This window comes from Mobula hypostoma, chromosome 9 (genome assembly GCF_963921235.1).
Source record: "Mobula hypostoma chromosome 9, sMobHyp1.1, whole genome shotgun sequence".
Taxonomy (NCBI): domain Eukaryota; kingdom Metazoa; phylum Chordata; class Chondrichthyes; order Myliobatiformes; family Myliobatidae; genus Mobula; species Mobula hypostoma.
This window is the reverse complement of record NC_086105.1, coordinates 47,547,327-47,570,104: the sequence shown is the minus strand read 5'-3', so window position 1 is coordinate 47,570,104 and position 22,778 is coordinate 47,547,327. Positions and strand designations below refer to the sequence as shown.

The following is a 22,778-nucleotide window of genomic DNA, read 5'->3' as shown; positions in this document are numbered from 1 at the left end:
TCCTATCAATGTCTCTCTGCAATCTTTGACAATCCTGTACACTATCTACAACACCACCAAACTTTGTGTTGTCTGCAAACTTGCCAACCCACCCTTCTACCCCCACATCCAGGTCGTTAATAAAAATCACGAATGTGTCCTCCAATGACAGAAACATACTTCTCTGAGATCAGAAAGCCAAGAAATTTCCTGCCAAAGTATTACACAGGGTTTAACAAACTCATTCAAACTTTGAGACAAACTTAAACTTGCCTGACCGTACGGATGAAACCAGCTTAAATTCTTTACTGTACAATTGTTTAGCTAACTCTTTCTTTGTCCGAGGGCCATTATGGCTTGTGCCACTTTGCTACCTGAAAGAGCTGCATTCTTTCCTCCTTTGTTCCTGAATAAATCGTTTTGCCGTCTTATTGCCCTTGCTGTTATTACTTCATAGATGTGGAGAACAACCATTCCTTTAAGACTTTCACCCCTGTGAGCGAACTTGCCCTAAATGACAGTCTGTTGGGCACCAGCAACTCTCCATTTCCACTGAGCGTTGTGCGGTTCTACCCAAGCTATCTATTCAGAATCAGAATCAGGTTTAATATCATGGGCATATGTCGTGAAATTTGTTAACTTTCCGGCAGCAGTACAATGCAAAACATGATAATATAGAAAAAATGTGAATTACTATAAATATATATTACGTTAAATAATTAGTGCAAAAACAGAAATAAAAAGGTAGTTTACGTGTTCAATGTCCATTCAGAAATCGGATGGCAGAGGGGAGGCTGTTCCTGAACCGTTGAGTGTGTGCCTTTTGGCTTCTGTATCTCCTTCCTGATGGCAACAATGAGAAGGGGGCATGTCCTGGGTGATGGGGGACCTTACTGAAGGATGCTACTAGAGGCACTGAAGATGTTTGGAATACTGCCGAGGCTAGTGCCCATGATGAAGCTGACTAATTTTACAGTTCTCTGTGGCTTACTTCGATCCTGTGCAGCAGCCCTCTGTCCCCCGCCCCCGATACCAGAGGGTGATGCAGCCAGTTAGAATGCTTTCCACGAAAACATCTGCAGAAATTGGCGTGTTTTGGATGACATATCAAATCTGCACACACTCCTAAACTCTGGGAGGTCACACAGCCAGTCCTGGAACCGGGGTTACAGGGAGGCAGGATGATTTTCACACATCAAGATCAGTACTTATCCTCCGACTTTTATCTTCTTGATACTTTTATCTGGATGAATCGCTGTATTACAAATTAATTACATTGTTTTTGTAGTACAGGTACAAGGTGGCTAATCTTTTGGATTTTGGAATAGGTCCCTCCAAGTTTACAAACAAATAATTTATGTGCATATGAGTGAACATTTGGGAGAACAGGCAAGAATGATTTGACAGCAGCTGCGGGGCTCCAAGTAGAAGTATCTCCTGCCATGCAGGAACTCAGTTGGCAGCCGAACTGCTGATTTGTAGATTGTCCAAGTTACAGACCATTCACAGGAACCCTGGGGAGAAGCTGCATGTGAATTTATAATGTAGGAACTTAAGATCTGCATGCACACTGTATCTCATTGGTTCAAAACGCCCTACAGGGGTTCACCGCTGCTCAAGTACTTTTAAGGTGTAGCCACACTTGAAACACATGGGGTGCACCACCCATCGTGTGCACTACAAACTCCCACAAACAGCAGCAAAGTAAATCCACCTATTGTCCAGTATTTAGCAGAATGTGCAGCATATCTGTCTAGATGTTTATAGTGTTGCGTTTATGACCCTAACACGAACAAATCACAATACATTTATCAGCGAGTGATGGAAAATAAGCTGGCTCTTGATCCACTCTGCATTACTCATTCTCATGTGCACTGCTCGGAACTGGTGCCATTTGGATATCACTGCTGGTTATTCTGCTCACAACTGACACACCCTGCCGAGGGCTGATCAGCAGATTTGGCTGCACTGAGAAGGGTTTTATCGTACAAGAGTGGCAGCTATTGGCCATCAGAGGGCTCTGTTCGCAACTCCTTGGGATCATAGAAAACTTCATAAAACAGGCCAATTAACCCTTTGCTTCTGATCAGTCTAGAGTTGCCCAGCCTGATCCCAGATCCCTCGACTTGCAGGTCACAAATTGATAACTACACCGCCAGTCCACTTTAATGATTTTTTTTTTCACAGAAAGTCGGAGACAGAAATCTTAATGTTTTCCACGTCTTCCTTCTGATCCTTCTCCCAATTACATTTACTCTTTGTTCCCCGGATTTTGATCCCTTTTCTAAGTAACGGAGCTTCTTCCTATTTACTGTCTCAATCAATCATAACTTCATCAACCTCAAATATGTCTCCCTCAGCTTCTTTTGCAGAGCAATCCAATCATTCCCATTCCAAGGAAAATGATTTTGGCATATACAATCTTTCCTCAGACCTATAATTTTGTAGTGCAGACTGGTTCTGCCACTCCTTAATGTAGTTTACTGACGTCTCCTATAACATGCCTGGGTATCTGGATGCTAATGGCAAGCCAGGATCATGTCTATATGATGACACCTTGTGCTCAGCCAACTGACTCACAATGACTACCTAGACTCTTCTGTTACTGCACCTTTTATAAGATATTGATACATTTCAATTAAGTTTGCTGATGGTATCACTGTTGTTAGCTGAATCAAAAGTGGTGACGAATCAGAATATGGGAGTGACATTGAAAATCTGGTTGAATGGTGCCACTACAACAAACTCTCACACAATTTTAGTAAAACCAAAGAGCTAATTGTTGACTAGAGGAGGAAGAAACTGGAATCCATGAGCCTCTCCTCATTCCAGGATTGGAGGTGGAGAGAGTCAGTAACTTTACATTTTTTGGCATTATTATTCCAGAGAATCTGTTCCACATCCAGCATATAAGTGCCATTACAAAGAAGCTACAGCAACACCTTTACCTTCTACTTAGGAGCTTGCGCAGATTTGCCATGGCATTTAGAACTCTGACAAACTTCTATAGATGCACACTGGAGGGAATCCTGATTGGTTGCATCATTGCCTGGTGCACCAATGCACAAGAACAGGAAACCCTACCAAGTTTGGTGAATATCGCCCAGTCCATCACAGCAAAAGCCCTTCCCACTACTGAGCACATCTACAAAGAGTGGTGCCACAAGTGCAGCATCCATCATCAAGGACCTCCACCATGCAAGCCTTGCACTCTTCTCACTGCCGCCATTGGACAGTAAGGTGCAGGAATCTTAGGTCCTGGTTCAGGAATAGTTATTACCTTACAACTAGCAGGCTTCTGAATCAACCCACTTCAACACTGAACTCATTCCACAGCCTATGGATTACTTTCAAGAATTCTACACTCAAATTCTCAGAATTACCTACCTATTTACTTATTTAGTATTTGCAAAGTTTGTCTTCTTTTGAACATGAATGCCTGCAAGAAATGAATCTCATAGTATATGATGACATTATACACTTTGATAATAACTTTACTTTGAACTTTGATTTGTACTTATTTTTAATTTTTTTTTTATTTATGCAGTTCACTGGGATTGAGGATCACTTACTTCCACTCTGGTTCTATGATCCTGGACTATGATCCTGAATATGGACTGCAGACTCTTCCACAGATGGGGCAGGAGATTAAGTGGATAGTTTGAGGTGGTGCGCTCCTTCTGCCATTTATTTGGGATTATGTGTGCACCCTATGCATGGACTCAAAAAGTTATCAGTATGCTCTGCATGCTGCTTCTCCACCTCGTGGGCTAGATATTCCCAAGAGTTGGTGGCAAGGCTGCTTTCTTCAACAAGCTTTGAACACTTTTTTGTAAACACAAGAGATTCTGCAGATGCTGGAAATCTTGAGCAACACACACACAATGCTGGGGGATCGCAGCAGGTCACGTAGCATCGGGTCGACTGTTTATTCCCCTCCATAGATGCTGCCTGATCTGCTGAATTCCCCAGCATTTTGTGTATGTAGAGCACTTTCTAGTAACTTTTTGTCTGTCTGCCCAGTAACCTCTTCCTGGAACAGAACTTAAAATAAATACATCTTGTTTGTATGTAGTGACATCATAAAACATGTAATTTAGCACGAACATATAATTTAGTCTCCAAGATGCTGCTAGATCTGCTGAGTACGCACTGCATTTCTGTTCTCCAATAAATATATATACTCTGTTTCAAAGCTCTTGGTCTCTTGGTATCATTAAGACTTACTAGCATTATGATACTGATTCAAAGACTGCCTTCAAATATACTGTACTACACCACCTCCATGTTCCGAGGGCCTTGGGTGATCTTGTATATGAAGCACATGTAAGTTAACATGCAGATACAGTGAGCAATTGGAAAGGCTTATGGTATGTTGCCTTCATTGCAAGAGGACTGGAGTACAAGGGTACATTGTACTCTAATCATATAGGTTCCTGGTGAGACGGTGTTTGGAATATTGTGTATAGGTCCAAAGGGAGGATGTACTTGTGTTAGTGGGAGTGTATGAATGGTTATTTGATTGCTATCAGGATAGTGTGTTTATTGGATGAGGGGAAATTAATCAGAGTATCAAACACAAAATGCCAGAGGAACTTTAATCAGATCAAGGTTCTTCTGAGTTTAAAAAAAATGAGAGATGCTCTCATGTAAAAATAAAAATCTTTTGACTTTAAAAGTGCAGCTCTGGTGTTATTTTCTCCAGCTGGGTGTCTACCACAAGGGATCAGCTACTCAGGACAAATATGAGAAAAGATTTTGTTGCATGTTGTACCAATACACCATGGCAAATTCTTAATACATGAAAATATATTTGGTGAATAAACTTGATCCTTGATCCTGAAATTACTTCATCTACAGTTGTGAATCTTTGGAATTTTCTACGTAAGAGGGTGATGGGGTCTCAGTCGTTGAGTATTTTTAAGACAAACAGATTTGCAGATATTAAAGGAATCCAGACCAAGAGGTTAGTCAGGAAAATGGTGCCAAGATGAAGGACCAGCCAGCACAGCGGGCTTGAGAGACTCAATGCTTTGTTTTTGCTTTTTACGTTCTTATTGGAATGCTGAGAGGCCTCGTCTAATAATAATAAATCTGAGTTTGGACCTTAGTATTTTTAAAATTCTGTAAATAAAAGCAGATGGTATCAGTATTAGTGACAATAAATTTACCAGCTACTTTTTAAGTCCAACTGGTTCAATGTATGTTCTCAAGCATACTTGGAACAATGCAAGAGGCCATTTGGTCCATCAAGTTCATGCCGGCTTTCAACAGAGCAATCTGATAGTTCTCATTCCTCCTTGTCTTAATCAACTGTACCATTGCAGCTTGTCCTCTCTCCCTTTTCCATCAACTCCCCTTTGACTCTTTTGTCATTAACTAAGTCGGGGAATTAACCAACCAACTGGAAGAGGTCCCACAAAATATTGTGGAGATGTCACACAGGGAAGGAAGCAGGCTATTCACGTTCCATTCTGCCAATGTGTGACATCAGTCTCACATCAGTGGGACTGGTCCTTGATGTAGTTGGCCAAACTTCTAAAATCTAGTGATGGACAAGTTGGGGTCCTGAGATTCCATGAAGACTTTCTTCTGCATCTCCCCTCTCCCTAAATGTGTCCTCCTGAAACCCCACCCTCCATGTTTTCCAGCAAAATCCTACCCCCAGTATCAGCCCAAATTTCACACCCTGCTCACCTCTACCGTGTTCTCTTCCAATGTACTCATTTTCACCCTTCTGTTCTCTTTTTCCCATGATTTCCTCCTGTCTCTATCACCTCAACTATGTGGCCCCTCTCGTCTCTCGGTTCTACCCTATGTCAGTGAGATCTCCACACCCCTCCAATGTCCACACTCCTTTAATCTGTTTCCTGTCGGTATCTCTTTCCATTTTCCGAAACCTTTCTCGATCCCGAGTTCTGTCCACTCCCAATACTCCCCCTCTCCTGCCCTACCCCCACCCTGTTCTACATACGATCGCTCTACCCCAACTCTCCAGACACCTCCTGAACTCTGTCCACCCCAAATCTCTCCACCCCATCCTTCTCTTTCTCAACATTCGACCCCTAATATCTCTATCATTGCCCTGTTTCAACTCCTGATCCCCAACCACCTGGCCTTTCCTCAGCCCTATCCCCTTCCCGTGTTTCTACACCCTGGCCCATGCTCCACCTAGTCTCTCGCCATCCCCCAACAATGTACATCCTAATCTGTCTATCCACCCCATTCCTCCCGCAACCCATCTCTCCATTCCCGCTAATTTTCCCTATCTCTGCACCTCCCACTCCCCATGCCCTCCGATTAACTCCATTACCCCTCACTCCAGATTTTACTCTCATTTCCGCCCCCCCCCCCACCGTTCCGATCAGTGTCCGCACGCCCCACCGCTTTCTGTCTGTTTCCACCTCGTCCTGGAGTTTCTCCACGCCCCGTGTTCCCTGCGCCTCCCTCGCCTGCGTTCCGCCTGCCCCGCCCGGGACGTGTGCGTTGGTGGGCGGCCGCTCCGGCGCGCCTGTCCGGCGAGTCGCAGTCCGGGCACCGGCTGCTGAGGATGCGATCCCGGGCGAAGGATGGAGGAACGGCAGAGCGGGGCCGGGACCGGGACCGGGGCTCGCTCCCTGCCGCCAGCCCTTAGCTTGTGCCACGGCTTGCTCGTCGCATTCTGCGCTGCCGCCTACTGCAATGGACTGTCCGGCGAACTGGTGCACGACGATGTCTGGGCGATCGTCAACAACCCCGACCTGCGAGCCTCCGCCCCGCTCCGGGGCATCTTCTCCAACGACTTCTGGGGCAAGGGCATGGGGGACAACACTAGCCACAAGTCGTACCGACCGCTCTGCATCCTCACCTTCAAGTAAGTCTCTGTCTTTCTCAGTCACTCGCTGCCGGGTCCGCTGCTTGGGGCTACACTGACTCTACTTGCCCTGTATCAGTTACTTGCCCTACAGCGGTATAGATGGACCGAAAAGCCTCTTCCTTCACTGTATTACTCCGGTTTACAGTGTTCCGTGAGTCAGAACTCGCTCCTCGTGAAACTTGCCTGATGTTTGCCGTTCATTCACTGGGGACACCCCTCACTTGGTCCTGTTACCTAGGCAGTGCCCTGTCTTTACCAGCCCTCCAGGAGCTCCTTTGTGAGCCTTGTAAACTGTCCCCAGTGAATGCCGGAGCGGTGGAATATCTCGTGGTGGTAGTGGGGTGTGTGCGCAGGGGATGGTTAATGGGAATATGGTGAGAATAGATTACTGGGAAAATCAGCAGGGTAATAGAGTATGCGGTAGGAAAGACTAGATGGGCTTAAATGCCTTCTGTGTTGGAGGGGAAATGTAAGTCAGCAACAGTTTCGTATATTTATGAAGCATCCTTAAGGATATAAAACATTCTTGCTGTCTTCACAACAGCATAATCAGTTTGACACTGAGCCTTTGAGGAGGTTGTAGGAGTTATCAAAGACTAGGAGTGTTTTAAAGGGAGTTCTAGGTTTTTTTTTCAGCCAGGTTGCTGGAATCGTGCTCTCTGTGTAACAACAGTGGAGAATGCTCAGGGGCAGAATTGGAGGAATGGAAAAATCTTGGAATGGTTTGGTGCTAAGGTTAAAAGGTTTGAATCCAAGAGTTTTAAATCCTGGGCACCTGTTCAGGAAGCTCAGAAGTTAAAAGTGTCTCTTCAAGACACTGCTGCAGACAACATGTTAGAAAAGCCATTGACATAGCATTATTTTAAATGTTACTTTGTGTTCTTTTTGTCTATATATTGAGATGGGAACATGTGGCAGGGCTATTAGCGTTCTATTAGTGTCCTTTCAGGAATGCACACATTTGAACTCCTGGTGCCGGTGTTCCAGTGCCACTGAACAGACCCTTTGTCTTTTAGGTGTGTGGGTCAGACAGAGGATTGAACTGGAGGTAGTTTTATTTTCCTCTGTAAGCTTCGTTTGGGTTAAATGAAGTGGCGCAGTAGCATAGTGGTTAGCACAATGCTTTGCAGTGCAGGTGGCCAGGGTTCAATTCTCGCCGCTGCCTGCAAGGAGTTTGTGACTGCGTCGGTTTCCTCCGGGCACTCTGGTTTCCTCCCACAGTCCAAAGATGTAGCGGTTGGTAGGTTAGTTGGTCACTATATATTGTTCCGTGATTGTCACGACTTGGAGGGCTGGAAGGGCCTATTCTGTGCTGATTCTCAATAAAAACAAAAGAAAAATAAATTATAAAATAAAAAATAATAAAAGAATATTAATTCATGATTTTTGCAATATGTGATCTGGTGGACTAGTGTTAAAACTGCACCACCATCATTTCTATTGCTCTTACTGAAAAGAGGGGTACCAATGACCTGCTAGTCTGATATTGGGAGTTGGAATCTATGGTAAATGAGGCAATATCAAGTCACTTAGAATAATTATATGACTGAGGTGAAACGACACTGATTTTTGAATAGAAAATTAGGTTTTACTTGATGATGGAGTTCTTTGAGGATGCCCCTGGCAGAGGGGTAAGCAATGGATGTGGTGTGATTGGATTTTTAGAAGCTATTGACTAAGTTGTTGAACAAAGAGCACGTGGAATTGGAGGTCCTCCTCAAGCGAGTATGAGGTGACTAATGGAATACCACAGGGGAGGGGGGATAACTCTTCAGATTCAGTGTCAGTGAAGTGGGTTAAGTGTAATAGTAAGTTTGGTGATCACTTGAAATTCAGTGAGGAAAGTGAGTGATGATGAGGCCTCAGGGAGATGTGGATAAATGGATTGAGTGACAAGTGCAGTACCACGTTTAAAAAAAATGTGAAGTTGCTATTTCATTTCCTATCATTTCAGATCTTCCCCTCCCCCTCCCACTGTCAAATCTCTTACTATCCCTTCTTTCAGTTAGTCCTGATGAAGGGTCTCAGCCCGTAACGTCGACTGTACCTCTTCCTAGAGATGCTGCCTGGCCTGCTGCGTTCACCAGCAGTTTTTATGTGTGTTGCTTCAAATTCCAGCATCTGCAGATTTCCCCGTGTTTGTGAAGTCATTCTTGTTGGTTAAAAACAAACTCTGAATGATTTATTTTTAACAAAAATGAATGACATTGCATTTTAAACAGTGAGAGAATAGGAAATGCTGATACTGAAAAAAATCTTCAGGTCCTTATTAACACACAGGTACAACGGGCAGTATGAAAAGTAACTAGCATGCTGGCTTTTATTTCAAGAAGAGGTGAATGCAAGAACAGAGATGCCTTCCTGAAGTTTTCTTGGGCCTCGGTAGGTGTACAGCTGGAATAACGTGTGAAATTTTGGTCCCATAGAACATAGAGGAGTACAGTGTAAGATCATAAGACCTTAGGCCTGTAATGTTGTGCCAAACTAATTAAATTAACAGTCAGATGTCCAGTCAAACTAATTCCTTCTGTCTACACAAAGTCCACTTTGCTTCATTTCCTGTTCATTTATGTGGCTAAGCTTTTTGAATGCCTTGTTCATATTTGTCTCCATCACCATCTAATAAAGCACATTCCAGCACCCACCATTGTGTAAAAAATAGAACCTTGCCCTGCACATCTCCTTTCAACTTGCCCCCTCTCACCTTAAATGCATGCTTCTGCTATTAGACATTTCACCCTAGGAGAAAGATACTGGATGTCTACTCCACCTATACCTCTCATAATCTTATAAATATCTATCAGATCTCTCCTCAGCTGCTCTAGAGAAAACAACTGAAGTTTGTCCTACCTCCTTACAGCACATGTCCTCTAATCCAGGCAGTAGCCTGGTAAACCTCTTCTGCACCCTCTCCAAAGCCTTGACATCCCCCTTATAAAGGGGGCGACCAGAATTGATTTCAAGACTCAAGATGCAGTCTAACCAGAGTTTTAAAAATCTGCAACACAGTTCCTTGCATTTAAGAAAAAAGGGATGTACAAGAAAAAAAGAGAAACAAAGCACAGCCAAGATTCACAAGACTGGCTCCTGGGATGGCAGGTCTATTATATAAAGATAAAGTGTGTACAGTAGGGCTTTAGGAAAATGTTTTACTTGTCTGGAGGGAATGTTTCTCTGCTGCATTTGGACAAAGCAAGAGGAATGCTAAATATTAACCAATAGAACATTTTGATTACTTTAATCATCCCATTAATGATTATTTTTGAACTGTTTAATGGCAGCTATGCAAATCTAGGTTATTGACAAAAGCAGATGTTGGCCCATGGTGGTAGGATCTGTATATCCTGTTAACTGGCGGGAATGTATTTGGTAATGCTGTAAATATCGTCTTGGTTAGAGCACCGTCTCATGTCCGTGCAGCTCCTAACGTTCTCCCAAGACCAGTGAAAGGCAGCTTATTAAGTCTGGAGAAGTTTCTATTAGAATTGTCAGCCAGTGTCATTGGAGTTTACTGTCAGGCAAGACTGAAAGTTGAATAAAGCACTGACTCTCACTTACTGGCTTGTTTTTTTTATATAGAAAAGGGAACACTTTGGAAGAAAGGTCTCTAGGGTTTATGTCTGTAAGATAAGTGGGTATATGTTCTGTAGAGAACAAATTATTGCAGTTGACAGTTATTTTCCAAATCTGTGGACACAGTTGAGCTTTGTAGCCTAACTTTGCCCTGTTTCTGTAGACCAGGCTTGTGAATTGCTGCATTTTCATCCCGTACTGCTGGTGATTTACTGCTGAGTTGATGTCGCAGAGATGTCTCTGTACTATATTCTTTCAGGAATATATTTGTTCATGAGCATGTGACTGCTTTGGAACATTGCAACATCTGTTGCACTCCTGGTTTGTGCAATGTTTGTGCTCCTGTGTTCATTTAAGTCAGAATTTTATTTAAAATCCCCTCTAGCTATCAAGTGACCAAGGGGCTCCAATCAGACATAAAGGCGGAAAGAAAAGGTAAGTCCCTAAAATCTGAATTTATAAAACAAAGCACAAGGGTGGAAATGGCTGATATGAGGGGGCATCATTTTAAGGTGATTAAAGGAAAGCATGGGAGGAATGTCAGAGGTAAGTTTTTACACAGAAGGTGGTGGGTGCGTGAGGCGTCCTGCCAGGAGTGATGATAGAGGCAGATACATTAGGGGCATTTAAGAAACTCTGCGGCATATGGATGATAGAAAAATGGAGACTATGTGGGAGGGAAGGGATATGTTGATAGAATAGGTTAAAAGGTTGGCACAACATCATGAATTGAAGGGCCTGTACTGTGCTATGTTTGTTCTAAAGAGGGAGGAGAAGTCGATTAGTGTATGTTTTGGAGTCTCCCCCTGCATCAGGGTTGAAACCAGAGTAATAGTGTATTCAGCACAGATACCCCTTGGCTATAGGAGGGTGGTGATGTTAATTGAGAGTAAATAAGGAGAAAATATTCCTCACGAGAGGTAAATCCAGTACAAGGAGCACAATCATTAAAACTAGAGCCAGGTCAGTGACTTCTTCAGAAACAGCAATGAATGAAAGCCTGTAGTTCTCCAACAGGCTGTGGATGTCAGAGGTCAGGATATTTGAGAGTGAGAATGATAGGTTTTGTTAGACGGGTGTGATGAGCTGGACACCTATCTGACTTTCCACGATGAAAAGCCAGACTGATGCTGAGCTGTGCTAAGAACCAACTGCAAGGTGGAAGGAGGACTGAACATTCTGCAGCCTCTATTACCTTAGGCTTGAGCATTGAATTAACAGGGAGAGGGAAGAGGGGGACTGTGAGCGAGGGACTTCTTCCCAACACGTGCATGAACTACCTTCGTTTACTTCAAACGGAACCAGGCATCAAAGGCAGTTCCTAATTTGGTACAGATGGGGATGGATCTGACGGGTTGGGGGGTGGGGGGAAGCTCAACAGGAAATGAGCTTGGCAATCCTTTGTGGTCCAGCCAGATTTGTTTCTTCTGTCTCCTTGGTGTCGTGGACACATTCCAAGTAAAATATTTATGCCTTCAAACTAGTAGGATCATTCGTGTGATCAGCAGTACAAGACTTAATGTCAGAGTGGTCGTGCACGTTGCCAAGTCCACTGAGAAGGCAAGGACTGGTCTGAAAGATGCTGATGTATCCAGGAGAAGGGAAAGGGGAAAGGGGGAAATGTATGAGGGTGCAGGTGCTCACCACATGCAGCAATCTGGAACCGAATAAATGCATTTAAGACAAAGCACGTGAGAGAAAAACAAACAGAAGTAGGTGTAGGTTGGGTGACCCAGGACAACATGGAAAAGGCATATGAGGGGTGATTGATAAGTTCGTGGCCTAAGGTAGAAGGAGTCAATTTTAGAAAACCTAGCACATTTAGTTTTCCTACATTTACACAGTCTAGCAGTCGTGGAGCATACGGATCCCTTCTTTGTAGAAGTCGGTGTCTTGGACCTCCAGAAGTGCTCCACAGCAGGGGTGATTGATAAGTTTGTGGCCTAAGGTAGAAGGAAATGAGTTATTAACCAAACTTTCTGCATTTTCACTCAAAGAGTTGAACTGCACATGCATGTAACGAGAGCTGTATAACTCATCTCCTTCTCCCTTAGGCCACAAACTTATCAATCACCCCTGCTGTGGACCACCTGGAGGTCCAAGACACTCTCGTTACATGCATGTGCAGTTCAATTCTTTGAGTGATAATGCAGAAAGTTTGAAGTTAATAACTCATCTCCTGCTACCTTAGGCCACAAACTTATCAATCACCCCTGCTGTGGACCACGTCTACAAAGAAGGGATCCGTATGCTCCACGACCACTGGACTAAGTGTGTACATGTAGGAGGGGACTATGTTGAAAAATAAATGTGCTAGGTTTTCTAGAATTGATTCCTTTTACTGTAGGCCACGAACTTATCAATCACCCCTCATATGTGGGAGCATGAACACCAGCATTGAATTGGGAGCTGAAGGGCATCTATTGAAGGAATCCAGAGTAACTTTAAAAGAGAACGTTTAAAGTGGTTGGCTGCGGATGAGGCAACCCACATGGTTCCACGGCTCTTTAATTACTCCAGATCCAAAGATCCTTCAGTTCCTGGAAGGCAACAATCTGCAGATGCAGAAGTCTAAAATGAAAACCAAAAATGTTGCAGGTTAGGTGGCATCTGTGAAGAGGTAGTGTTTCAGGTAGCTGTTCACTTTACTTTTCTCTAGAGGTGAGTTCCACGGTGATTATGACATAGAACATTACAGTACAGTATAGGCCCTTTGCCCCAAAAAGTTGAGCATGACCCTTTAACATACTCTAATATCAATCTAACCCTTCCCTCCCACATAGTCCTCCATTTTTTAAAATCACCCATATGCCTATCTAAGACTTTCTTAAATTCCCCGAACGTATCTGCCTCTACCACCACCCCTGAGAGTGCCATGTGCTCCTAGCATTTGCCTTTTCCAGGGCTAATTTTACTGAAATATTAAAGCTAGAAGAAAGACCCCTCCCTGTGCTGCGTTCAGTTGGTCAGTCTGTGAGTCCCAGACTTCAGCAGAGGTCAAACATGAAGAATGGTGCAGAAAGCTATGGTGGGTCAAAATATTCCTGGTTTAGAGGAACGAACATAGTGAAAATTAAAACCATCTGGGGCTTCCAATTCTTGTCACTGTTCAGTAGGATGTGTGTGGTAAAACAGAACAGCATCTTGCTCTGTTGTACTGCATACTTCTGTCACCAATCCTGCTTCACAGGTGATGAATGGTAACTGGAATTTAACTTAAATATATCTGGAATATATTGAAATGGGGAGCATTTTACTCTCCAGTAGGTCTCATTCTCTCTTTAAAAGCAGCCTTGTAAATCTGCTCCTTAAAAAATGTCTGATTTGTCAAATAGCATCAGATATCTGCTGATTGACAACTGTCAGGTTGTAATTATAAGCCCACTGGCTCCCACTGACCCCAAGAAACCTGTCACACCACCTATTATCTCTTAAATGTCCACAGGGAAATGCGGGAGGGGTATTCATTACTGTCATATCAGTGTTGCCAAATAACAGTTCAATAAAACCTTTTCTGGGAGGGACCTGTCATTTTTTTCTGTGGTTCAGTTGTTGCTGACACAAACACTTTATGTGCAAGTTTTGCAGTTCCCAGAATGTGTTGCTTCACATATGAAATTTTAAGATCTTGAATCAAGAGCATTTCGCAGATGTTGGCAAGACAGGCTGTTAACATTTTCCCAAAGCAAGGCAGAAAACTCTTAAAGGGGCGAGAGGATTTAATTCCACCATTACTGGAAGAGTCAGGAGAAGGCTGTGTATGAAGCGTGCCTGGAGTCGCACAGTAAGCCGTTACGGCTTAGTGGCACATTTTTTTTTGTGCTGTTAAAAGGGTAGAAATAAGAAAAGAGGGATTTAGGCAAAGAAGTGTGGGAGATTTAGGAAGTGGCAATGTGTTCAAGGACCTTCATGAGGAATGTTGAGTGGTGACTGGCAAGGGCAGAAGGTGGCTTGTCCCTAAGGAGAGGGGATGATGATTTTGAAAGCGAGGACGTTGCATTGAAGGAGGGAATCATTTATGGTGCTGGCTAAAATTGCAGAATTATATTGGATGTAAGGAATGCCAAGAGACTTTGGGATAGAGTGCGTGGGGGGTGGGGAACTATTAATAATGCCATTTCACATAGGAAGGTTTCATTCAGCATAGCACTGACATCCATCTTCACTAAAATTCCCTGGTGGCCAGGCACTCAGCTCTACCAGTCTATGTGTAATTAGTGTGACGAGAATACACATAGATTAAGATGTTAGCTGTCCTGTGCTGGCACCAGTGGGATCAGCAGTTGGTCTGCCACCTGTCTTCAGGAGAAAGAGAGATAAGGAAAACAATGGAGCAGCATTTGAAGATGTTAATGAAGGGACGGGAGAGTTTAACGGAAGGAGAGCTGTCAAGATCGGCTCCCCCTTTGAACCCTGAACTGTTTGAAGTGATGGACAGGCGATACCCCAGCAGGGGGATAAAAAGGGACAGGTTCGCTAAGGCAGGACACACACGACACCCCGAGGTAACGAGACCCTGGAAGCGGTGCATCTCCCACAAGTCGGTGGGAAGGTTTGGACGGCTGGTCGCGGGATCAAGCCATAGACGCACAGGGTGGAAAGGCACGATCGGCGGGAACCTGGTGTGTGTCCACCCTTGCCTGGGTGCCAGGTTCACCACAGAGAAACGATCGTATCTGGAAACGGAGGGATCACGGTCGGTGACCTCAGATGACATCACAAAGGGCTCGCACGAAAGCTGACTGCGAAGAATATCGAAGGTCTATGTGGAAGCCATTTGAATATTCATTCGTTTTGCTCTCTCTCTCTCCTTCCCCCCACTGTCCATCTCCCACGGCAGCAATTACTGCGAACTGAACTGAACTTTGCGTCACTTTGAAACTGGTCATTTACCCCTAGACAACGATAGAGCTTGATTGATCCTGTTATCTTAATTCTGTGTACATGTGTGTTTATCATTGCTGAACTGTTGCATTTATTATCCTTTTGATTAGAGTACTGTGTTGCTTGTTTTTTTAATAAAACTTCCTTAGTTCTAGTAATCCAGACTCCAACTGAGTGATCCATTTCTGCTGGTTTGGCAACCCAGTTACGGGGTACGTAACATTAGGTATCACAACAAACTGAGAAAGATAACATATTTGAAGTTTGTCATTACTTAAATTAGCTCCCAAGCACTATTTGTTTGCTCTTCTTGTTCCATTTGTAATTAATTTGAACAAACAGTCATCAGTAAAATGATAGGTGGATGATATAAATCATGTTTTTTGCTGGCAGTTTTTGTTGCTGGAGGCCATGCAATGTCACATTGATGCTTGTGTGAATCCTCGTTATTATGACCCCCTTCGGTGCAATTTACTCTCTGTCCCAATAAACACACGCCTCAAAGTTTTGATACACAGTCGCCTTGCTGGTCTCCTGCACAATATCCCTCTTACTGGTCGCGCTCCCATTTCTGAGAGATCGTCAGGCTGCTCTTCCCGTTGCACCAGCTCCTTGGCTCCTGGCGCTGCCCCCTTCCAGCCATTCCATCACCTCTGGGCTTTTCTGAGCACTCTCCCGCAAAATACTTCACCATCACTGCCACCCATTTTCTTTTGTGCAATTCAAACAAAATGGTTCCCTATTTGGGGAGGGAAACAGCAAAAGGAAATAGAAAGAGGAGCAGTAGAAGTTGGCCCTCTGTCATTCACTGTGATCATGGCTGGTCCACTATACCCTGTTATATTCCCACTCTTCCCCCGCCCCCATACCCCTTGATGCCTTTCACATAGTGAGATTGATCTCCTTAAATATGTTCATCAACTTGGTGTCCACAAGTTCCTCACCCTCTGGATGTGGAAATCTCTCCCACTTGCAGTCCTGAATGCCTTACCCAGACTCCTGAGACTGTGATCCGTCATTCGGCAAATCCGAGCCAGAAAAAAATACACAGTACAGGTCCTTTGGTCCATGATGTTGTGCTGATCTTTGAAACTATTCCATGATCAATGTAACCCATCCTTTCCACACAGCCCGCCATTTTTCTTTCGTCAGTGTGGTTCTCTTAGATACCATTAACAACAATGTTACATTATTTTTTGGTTTGCCACCTAAAACAGTCAAAATTCTCTACAGATGTACCATGATTGGCTGCATCACTGTCTGGTATGGGGGGGGGGGGGAGGGAGGGGTGCTACCACACAGGATCAAAAGAAACTACAGAAAGTTGTAAAATTAGGTAGATCCATTTTGGGTACATCTTCAAGGAGCTGTGCCTCAGAAAGGCAGTGCCCATTATTAAGGACCCCCATCACCCAGGACATGTTACTGTCAGGAAGGAGGTACAGAATCCTGAAGGCACACACTCAGTGAATCACGAACAGCTTCTTCTCCTCTGCCATCGATTTCTAAATGGACATTGAACCCAGGAACATGACCTCACTTTTTAAATTATTTCTATTTTGCACTATTTTTAATTTAACTATTTAATATACTTAATGTAATTCTTTTATTTATTTATTTTTTCTATATTTAGCATGTATTTCATTGTACTGCTGCCGCACAGTTAACAAATTTCATGACATATGCTGGTGATATTAAACCTGATTCTGACATTACAGATGGAGTCTGTGTGTGTTGTGATGCAGCTAGTTGAGCCCTATTTGAAACTTGTGCATTTCAGTGCAATTTGCATTGATTTATCTACTCTTGAAAGAATACCAACCTTGTCCACCCAATCGCTTGCAAAGTGACTGACCCGCCATGTGAGGAATCAGTCAGTGTGACCTTCGCTACGCTGCATTTGCACTGAGCGTGTCTTTTCTTGGGCAATGTGACTATAATTCAGAAATGTGTAGAACACTGAGAACAGGAGGGTGCCACTCTGAAAATGGAGCCCCAATCCATTCTGGAGCAGGTGGCAACGCTCCTTCACATCACAAAGGGGGGTGATGACTGGAATCATGAAAATTCCACAAGATATGTGAATATTGGTTCAATTAAACATTTCAAACTATGATAGACACGGGAAGTCAAACACATAAAAGCAAAATGGAGGGCATGGAATAGAGCAAAAATTGGTGAGAAGGAAGCTTTTAAAACCAACAGAAGGGAATTTTAAAAAGCCATAAGGAGGGAAAAGATAAAATATGAAGGTCAGCTAGCCAATAATATCAAAGATGATACTAAAACATATTCAGATATACTGTTTAAAGAGTCAAAGACAGGCGAGAGTAGGTATTGGGCTGCTGGAAAACGACGCTGGAGGGGTAGAAATGGGGATCAAGGAAATGGCGGGTGAACTGAATAAGTATTTTGCATCTTTCTTCACTGTGGAAGACACAAGCAGTATGCCAAATGTTTGAGAGTGTCAGGGGGCAGAAGTGAGTGCAATTGCTAATACTAGGGAGAAGTTGCTTGGGAAGCTGAAAGTGGATAAGTCACCTGGACCAGAAAGGATACATCCCAGGGATCTGAAAGAGGTAGCTGAAGAGATGATGGAGGCATTAGTAATGATCTTTCAAAAGTCAACAGATTCTGGCATGGTTCCAGAGGACTGGAAAATTATAAATGTCACACCACCCTTTGAGAAGGGAAAGAGGCAAAAGAGAGGAAATTTTAGACCAGTTAGCGTGACTTCAGTGTTTGGAAGGTGTTGGAGTCGATTGTTAAGGATGAGGTCTCAGGGTACTTGGAGGCACATGATACAATATGCCAAAGCAGCATGATTTACTTAAGGGAAAATCTTGCCCGACAAATCTGTTGGAATTCTTTGAGGAAGTAACGAGCAGGATAGACAAAAGAGAATCGATAGATGTTGTGTACTTGGATTTTCAGACCTTTGATGAGAATGCTGCACATGAGGCAGATTAACAAGATACGAGCCCATGGTATTACAGGAAAGATACCAACATGGATGGAGGATTGGCTGATTGACAGGAGGCAAAGAGTGGGAATAAAGGGTGTCTATTCTGGTTGGCTGTCGGTGACTAATGGTGTTCTGCAGGGATCAGTGTTGGGACCGCTTCTTTTTACGTTCAATGTCAATGATTTGGATGTTGAAATTGATGGCTTGTGGCCAAGTTTGCGGATGATACGAAGATAAGTGGAGGGCCAGGTAGAGTGAAGAAGCAGGGAGCCTGCAGAAGGACTTGGACTGATTAGGAAAATGGGCAAAGAAATGCCGTATGGAATACAGAGTCAGGAAGTGTATGTTCATGCACTTTGGTAGGAGGAACAAAAGCGTAGCCTGTTTTCTAAATGGACAGAGCATTCAAAAATCTGAGGTGCAAAGTGACTTGGGAATCCCTGTGCAGGATTTCCTAAAGGTTAACTTGCAGCTTGAGTGGTGGTGAGGAAGACAAATGCAATGTTAGCAGCAATTTCACAAGGACTAGAATATAAAAGCAAGGATTAATATCGAGTCTTTATAAGGCACTGGTGAGGCCTCATTTGGAGTATTGTGAGCAGTTTTGGATTCCTTATCTAAGGAAGGATGTGCTGACATTGGAGAAGGTTCAGAGGAGGTTCACAAGAATGAGTCCAGGAATGAAAGGGTTACCATATGAGGAGCATTTGATGGCTCTGGGCCTGTAGTCGCTGGAATTTAGAAGAATGAGGGGGGATCTAATTGAAACCTATCAAATGTTGAAAGGCCTAGACAGAGTGGATGTGGAAAACATGTTTCCTATAGTGGATAAGTCTAGGACCTGAGTGCACAGACTCAGAATAAAGGGACATGCATATAGAATGGAGATGAGGGGAATTTCTTTAGCCAGAGGGTGGTGAATCTGTGGAATTTGTTGCCTCAAGTGACTGCGGAGGCCAGGTTGTCGGGTAGATTCTTGATTAGTCAGGATGTGAAAGGTTACGGGGAAATGACAGGAGAATGGAATTGAGAGGCAAGATGGATCAGCCATGATTGAATGGTGGAATAGACTCAATGGGCCGAATGGCCTAATTCTGCTCCTCCCTCTTATGGCCTTATTGATCTGTTGTGCCGAAGGGTCTGAGCCTGAAACATCGACTGTGCTCTCTTCCATACATGAATTCCTCCAACATTTTGTGCGTGTTGCTCGGATTTCCAGGATCTGCGGATTTTCTGTTACTTATGATCGGTCTTGTTAGTATTGAGAATCAGAATCATAGAACCAAGATCCAGCTTAGTTAAGCTCTTATTGAATGTTTTAAGTGTCTTGAGTGGCTGAGCCCTTCTCCTGCCCTCGTGTGTTGATCCACCATGATGCTCTGACTCAGGAAAATGACTTTTACCTTTGCGAGAAACTCATCACATTCCTTGGATAACAAATTCCAGTGGCCGTGGTCCATTTAACTGGGGGCAGTGGGCTCACCCTGTTACATCCTATATTCTCCCCTTCTCCCACGGCCCAGATCGGACTCCAGCCTACCTGATTCTTTCAGCCATCCACAGCTAACTGTTCCTTTGACTGAATTGAGCAGTGATGGTACTGGCAGGACAGAGAATTAAATCATCTTCTCTGGACTGTGGGCCTGGTGGGCAATTGTGAAAACGTGCAGGCCGTGATTGATGTCAGTGGATTTTATGAAAGAGGTACAAATGAAGAAGCCCAGTGAGAATGAGATGGACCTAATGGAGAACAGGTTTCCCATTTTAGCTGTAATTAGTTGGAGGAAAAGGCTTTATGATGAGTGACCTGGTCAATACCTTGTGTTTGTCATCCCATTTAATTTTGTGGTTGCACTGACTTTTTCCTTTGGACCTCTGGTTCTAATGAACTCCAAGCCATGATACCACAGAGCATCTCATGAAGCACAGCAAGTTCCTGAACAGTAACAAGGTCTCAGGGGATGGGTCCTGAGCCCTCACCAGGAGACCACCTTAATTTACACAATTTTCCTTAAGAAAGCATTTTTGACTTTTACATCTGATCCCCCTCTGAGGCCTGACTTTTCTGCTGAGGAACAAACTACCTCACAAAAAACATTCTCAGCAGCAGTTCTCTTCATAACCTTCAAACTAAAGTACATACATCCCGGCCCAGTGTCTAAACTCAAATCTCTGACAGCCCAGCCTACTGATTGTCTGCTTCAGAAGGCTCCTCAAATCCAAGGTTTTGTTCATCTTCTCTTTTGACTTTGGGTAGATATCATTCCTCCAGCTCTCCTGTGAAATGTATCAGATCCCCTCATGCCATGTCAATTCAATTTGATTTTAGTAAACCTCAATACTGCCAGGTCAATGAACACAACATTGTGCATGGTGTGAAGATGTCAATCCCTCTCATTTCTGGGAGTCTTTGCAAATAATACGAGAACAGAATCTCAGTTTTTTCCCCTCACCATCCCTTTCTGTTTTGAAGTTATGTTGTATATTTTGAAGTTTATTCGTGTTTGAAAAACAGAAGGAAAATAAATTTTGCAATGGAATGAGCGTGAAACCATTTATTTTCTGAGCAGCAAACACAAAAGTGCTGGCGGAACTCAGCAGGTCAGGCAGCATCTATGGAAAGGAGTAAAGAGTCAGGGATTCGGGCCGAGACCTTTCATGAATCTCCAGCATTTCTTATGTCTTGTTCTGGATTTCCAGCATTGACAGAATCTCAGGTTTGCAATTTATTTTCTTGTCATTTTTTTGGGATCCAGATATTGCTGGCAGGGTCAGCGTATACTGCCTGTTCCAAATGCCCTTCAGAAAGTAGTGGGTGATTGCTTTCTGTGCAGTCCTTGTGAAACTGCTTCCACGGGAACTTCCCGAATGGAGGAAGGTGAAGGATCAGTGACATATTTCCAAGTCTGAGTGACGTGATACTTAGAGAGGAACCAACAAGCAGTTGTGTTCCCAGGTGCTTGATGTTATTCTTGTTGTGAGAAGGGCTTGGGAGAAACCATTGGGGTGACCTAGATAGGTAACTGCAGTTCATTTTGTAGATGTTGCACACTGCAAATGCTGTTATGGAATTAATGCTGCAGATTAAGGGACTGACTATTCTATCACCTCTTCTTTCACAGTCACTGGACAACAAATTTTTTCAGAAGTGTTTCTTCCTCAGAATTTTTTTTGTTTATGATAGACTGCTTGAAGATGAACACAAATATAAAATCAGACTACTTGTATCACGTAGGAATTTGGAGAAAGAACAAATGAACTTTTATTGAATATAATGTGTTTAATTGCATAATGGTGCTGACGCTTTACAATAGTTCAACTAAGTTAAAATATTTTGTTAATGATTTTCATTTGTACTCAGTGGCTGAGGCTTCTCGCTTAAGTGTCCAACAATAATTCGCCAGCGTTGATGGATTCCAGTTGCCCTGGTATCTTTTCTCCATGACCACAATGTCCTGGTGAAACCTTTCACCATGTTCGTCACTAACAGCACCAAGATTTGCAGGGAAGAAGTCTAAATGGGAATGCAGAAAATGAATCTTTAGTGACATGTTGCATTTCATGGTTTTATATGCTTGAAGCATGCTTTCAACCAGCTGCATGTAGTTTGGTGCTCTGTAGATGCCGAGAAAAATTTCAACAACTTCCTTGAATGCCTTCCATGTGATTTTCTTCTGTCCCACTAGAAATTCTTCAAATTGCCTGTCATTGATGACCTGTTTGATTTGTGGACCAACAAAAATACTTTCCTTAATCTTGGCATCAGTTATTCCGGGAAGCATCTGTCTCAAATATCAAAATCCTTCATGGAAATGTTTGTGCCTGGTGATAGCAAATTCCAGTCTTACAGTCCTGAACCCAATAAGGGTCCTGACGAAGGGTCTGGCCCGAAACGTCGACTGTACCTCTTCCTAGAGATGCTGCCTGGCCTGCTGTGTTCACCAGCAAATTTAATGTGTGTTGCTTGAATTTCCAGCATCTGCAGAATTCCTCGTGTTTAAATTATTGCTAAAACCTGCCCTGCCATGTAGCAGCCATACAGCCTAAGCATGCCCAAGCATGTCTGGACAAGATAGGAAACTTTCCAGCTTACATTGTAGGCAACGTTTTAATTGACTTGAATTATGAATTGAAATAATAAACATAAGTTTATTTAAAAATGGTGCATGATAGGGAAATTTCATGGTGAGTTTCATGATCAGTAGCCCAAAATTCATAAGATACACCTAAAGGTATTTAGGAAGCAAAATCTTTGTTGGCCAGTGTTATCGTGCTGGCTATCAAAAATTGTTGTGAGGAGCTGCACATGCGCATTGAAGATGGCAAAGCTAAGTTTTCTTAAGAAGAAGAGACTAAGGTGTTTTACAACAATGAGATAGTGATGATATTTATCTTTGGCTTGCAGATCATAACATTTAAGGAATTGGTGAGGCCAGTCAGCATATACTGTGCAAATGAGAATCTCTAGCGTCCTGCATGAATCTCAGGGTAGTATAGGGTGACTTATGCATACTTTGAACG

At 43.3% G+C, this 22,778-nt stretch overlaps 1 protein-coding gene across 1 annotated transcript in view; it reads left to right on the top strand.

Annotated features, from left to right (window-relative positions):
• Positions 1 to 6,453: 6,453 nt before the first annotated feature.
• The window catches only part of tmtc1 (transmembrane O-mannosyltransferase targeting cadherins 1), a 189,544-nt gene continuing 173,219 nt past the window's right edge, over positions 6,454 to 22,778 (top strand). The window contains exon 1 of the mRNA XM_063058235.1: positions 6,454 to 6,832. Within this exon, the coding sequence (XP_062914305.1) occupies positions 6,549 to 6,832 (284 nt within the window). The 5' untranslated portion in view covers positions 6,454 to 6,548. The remainder of the gene's footprint in view (positions 6,833 to 22,778) is intronic.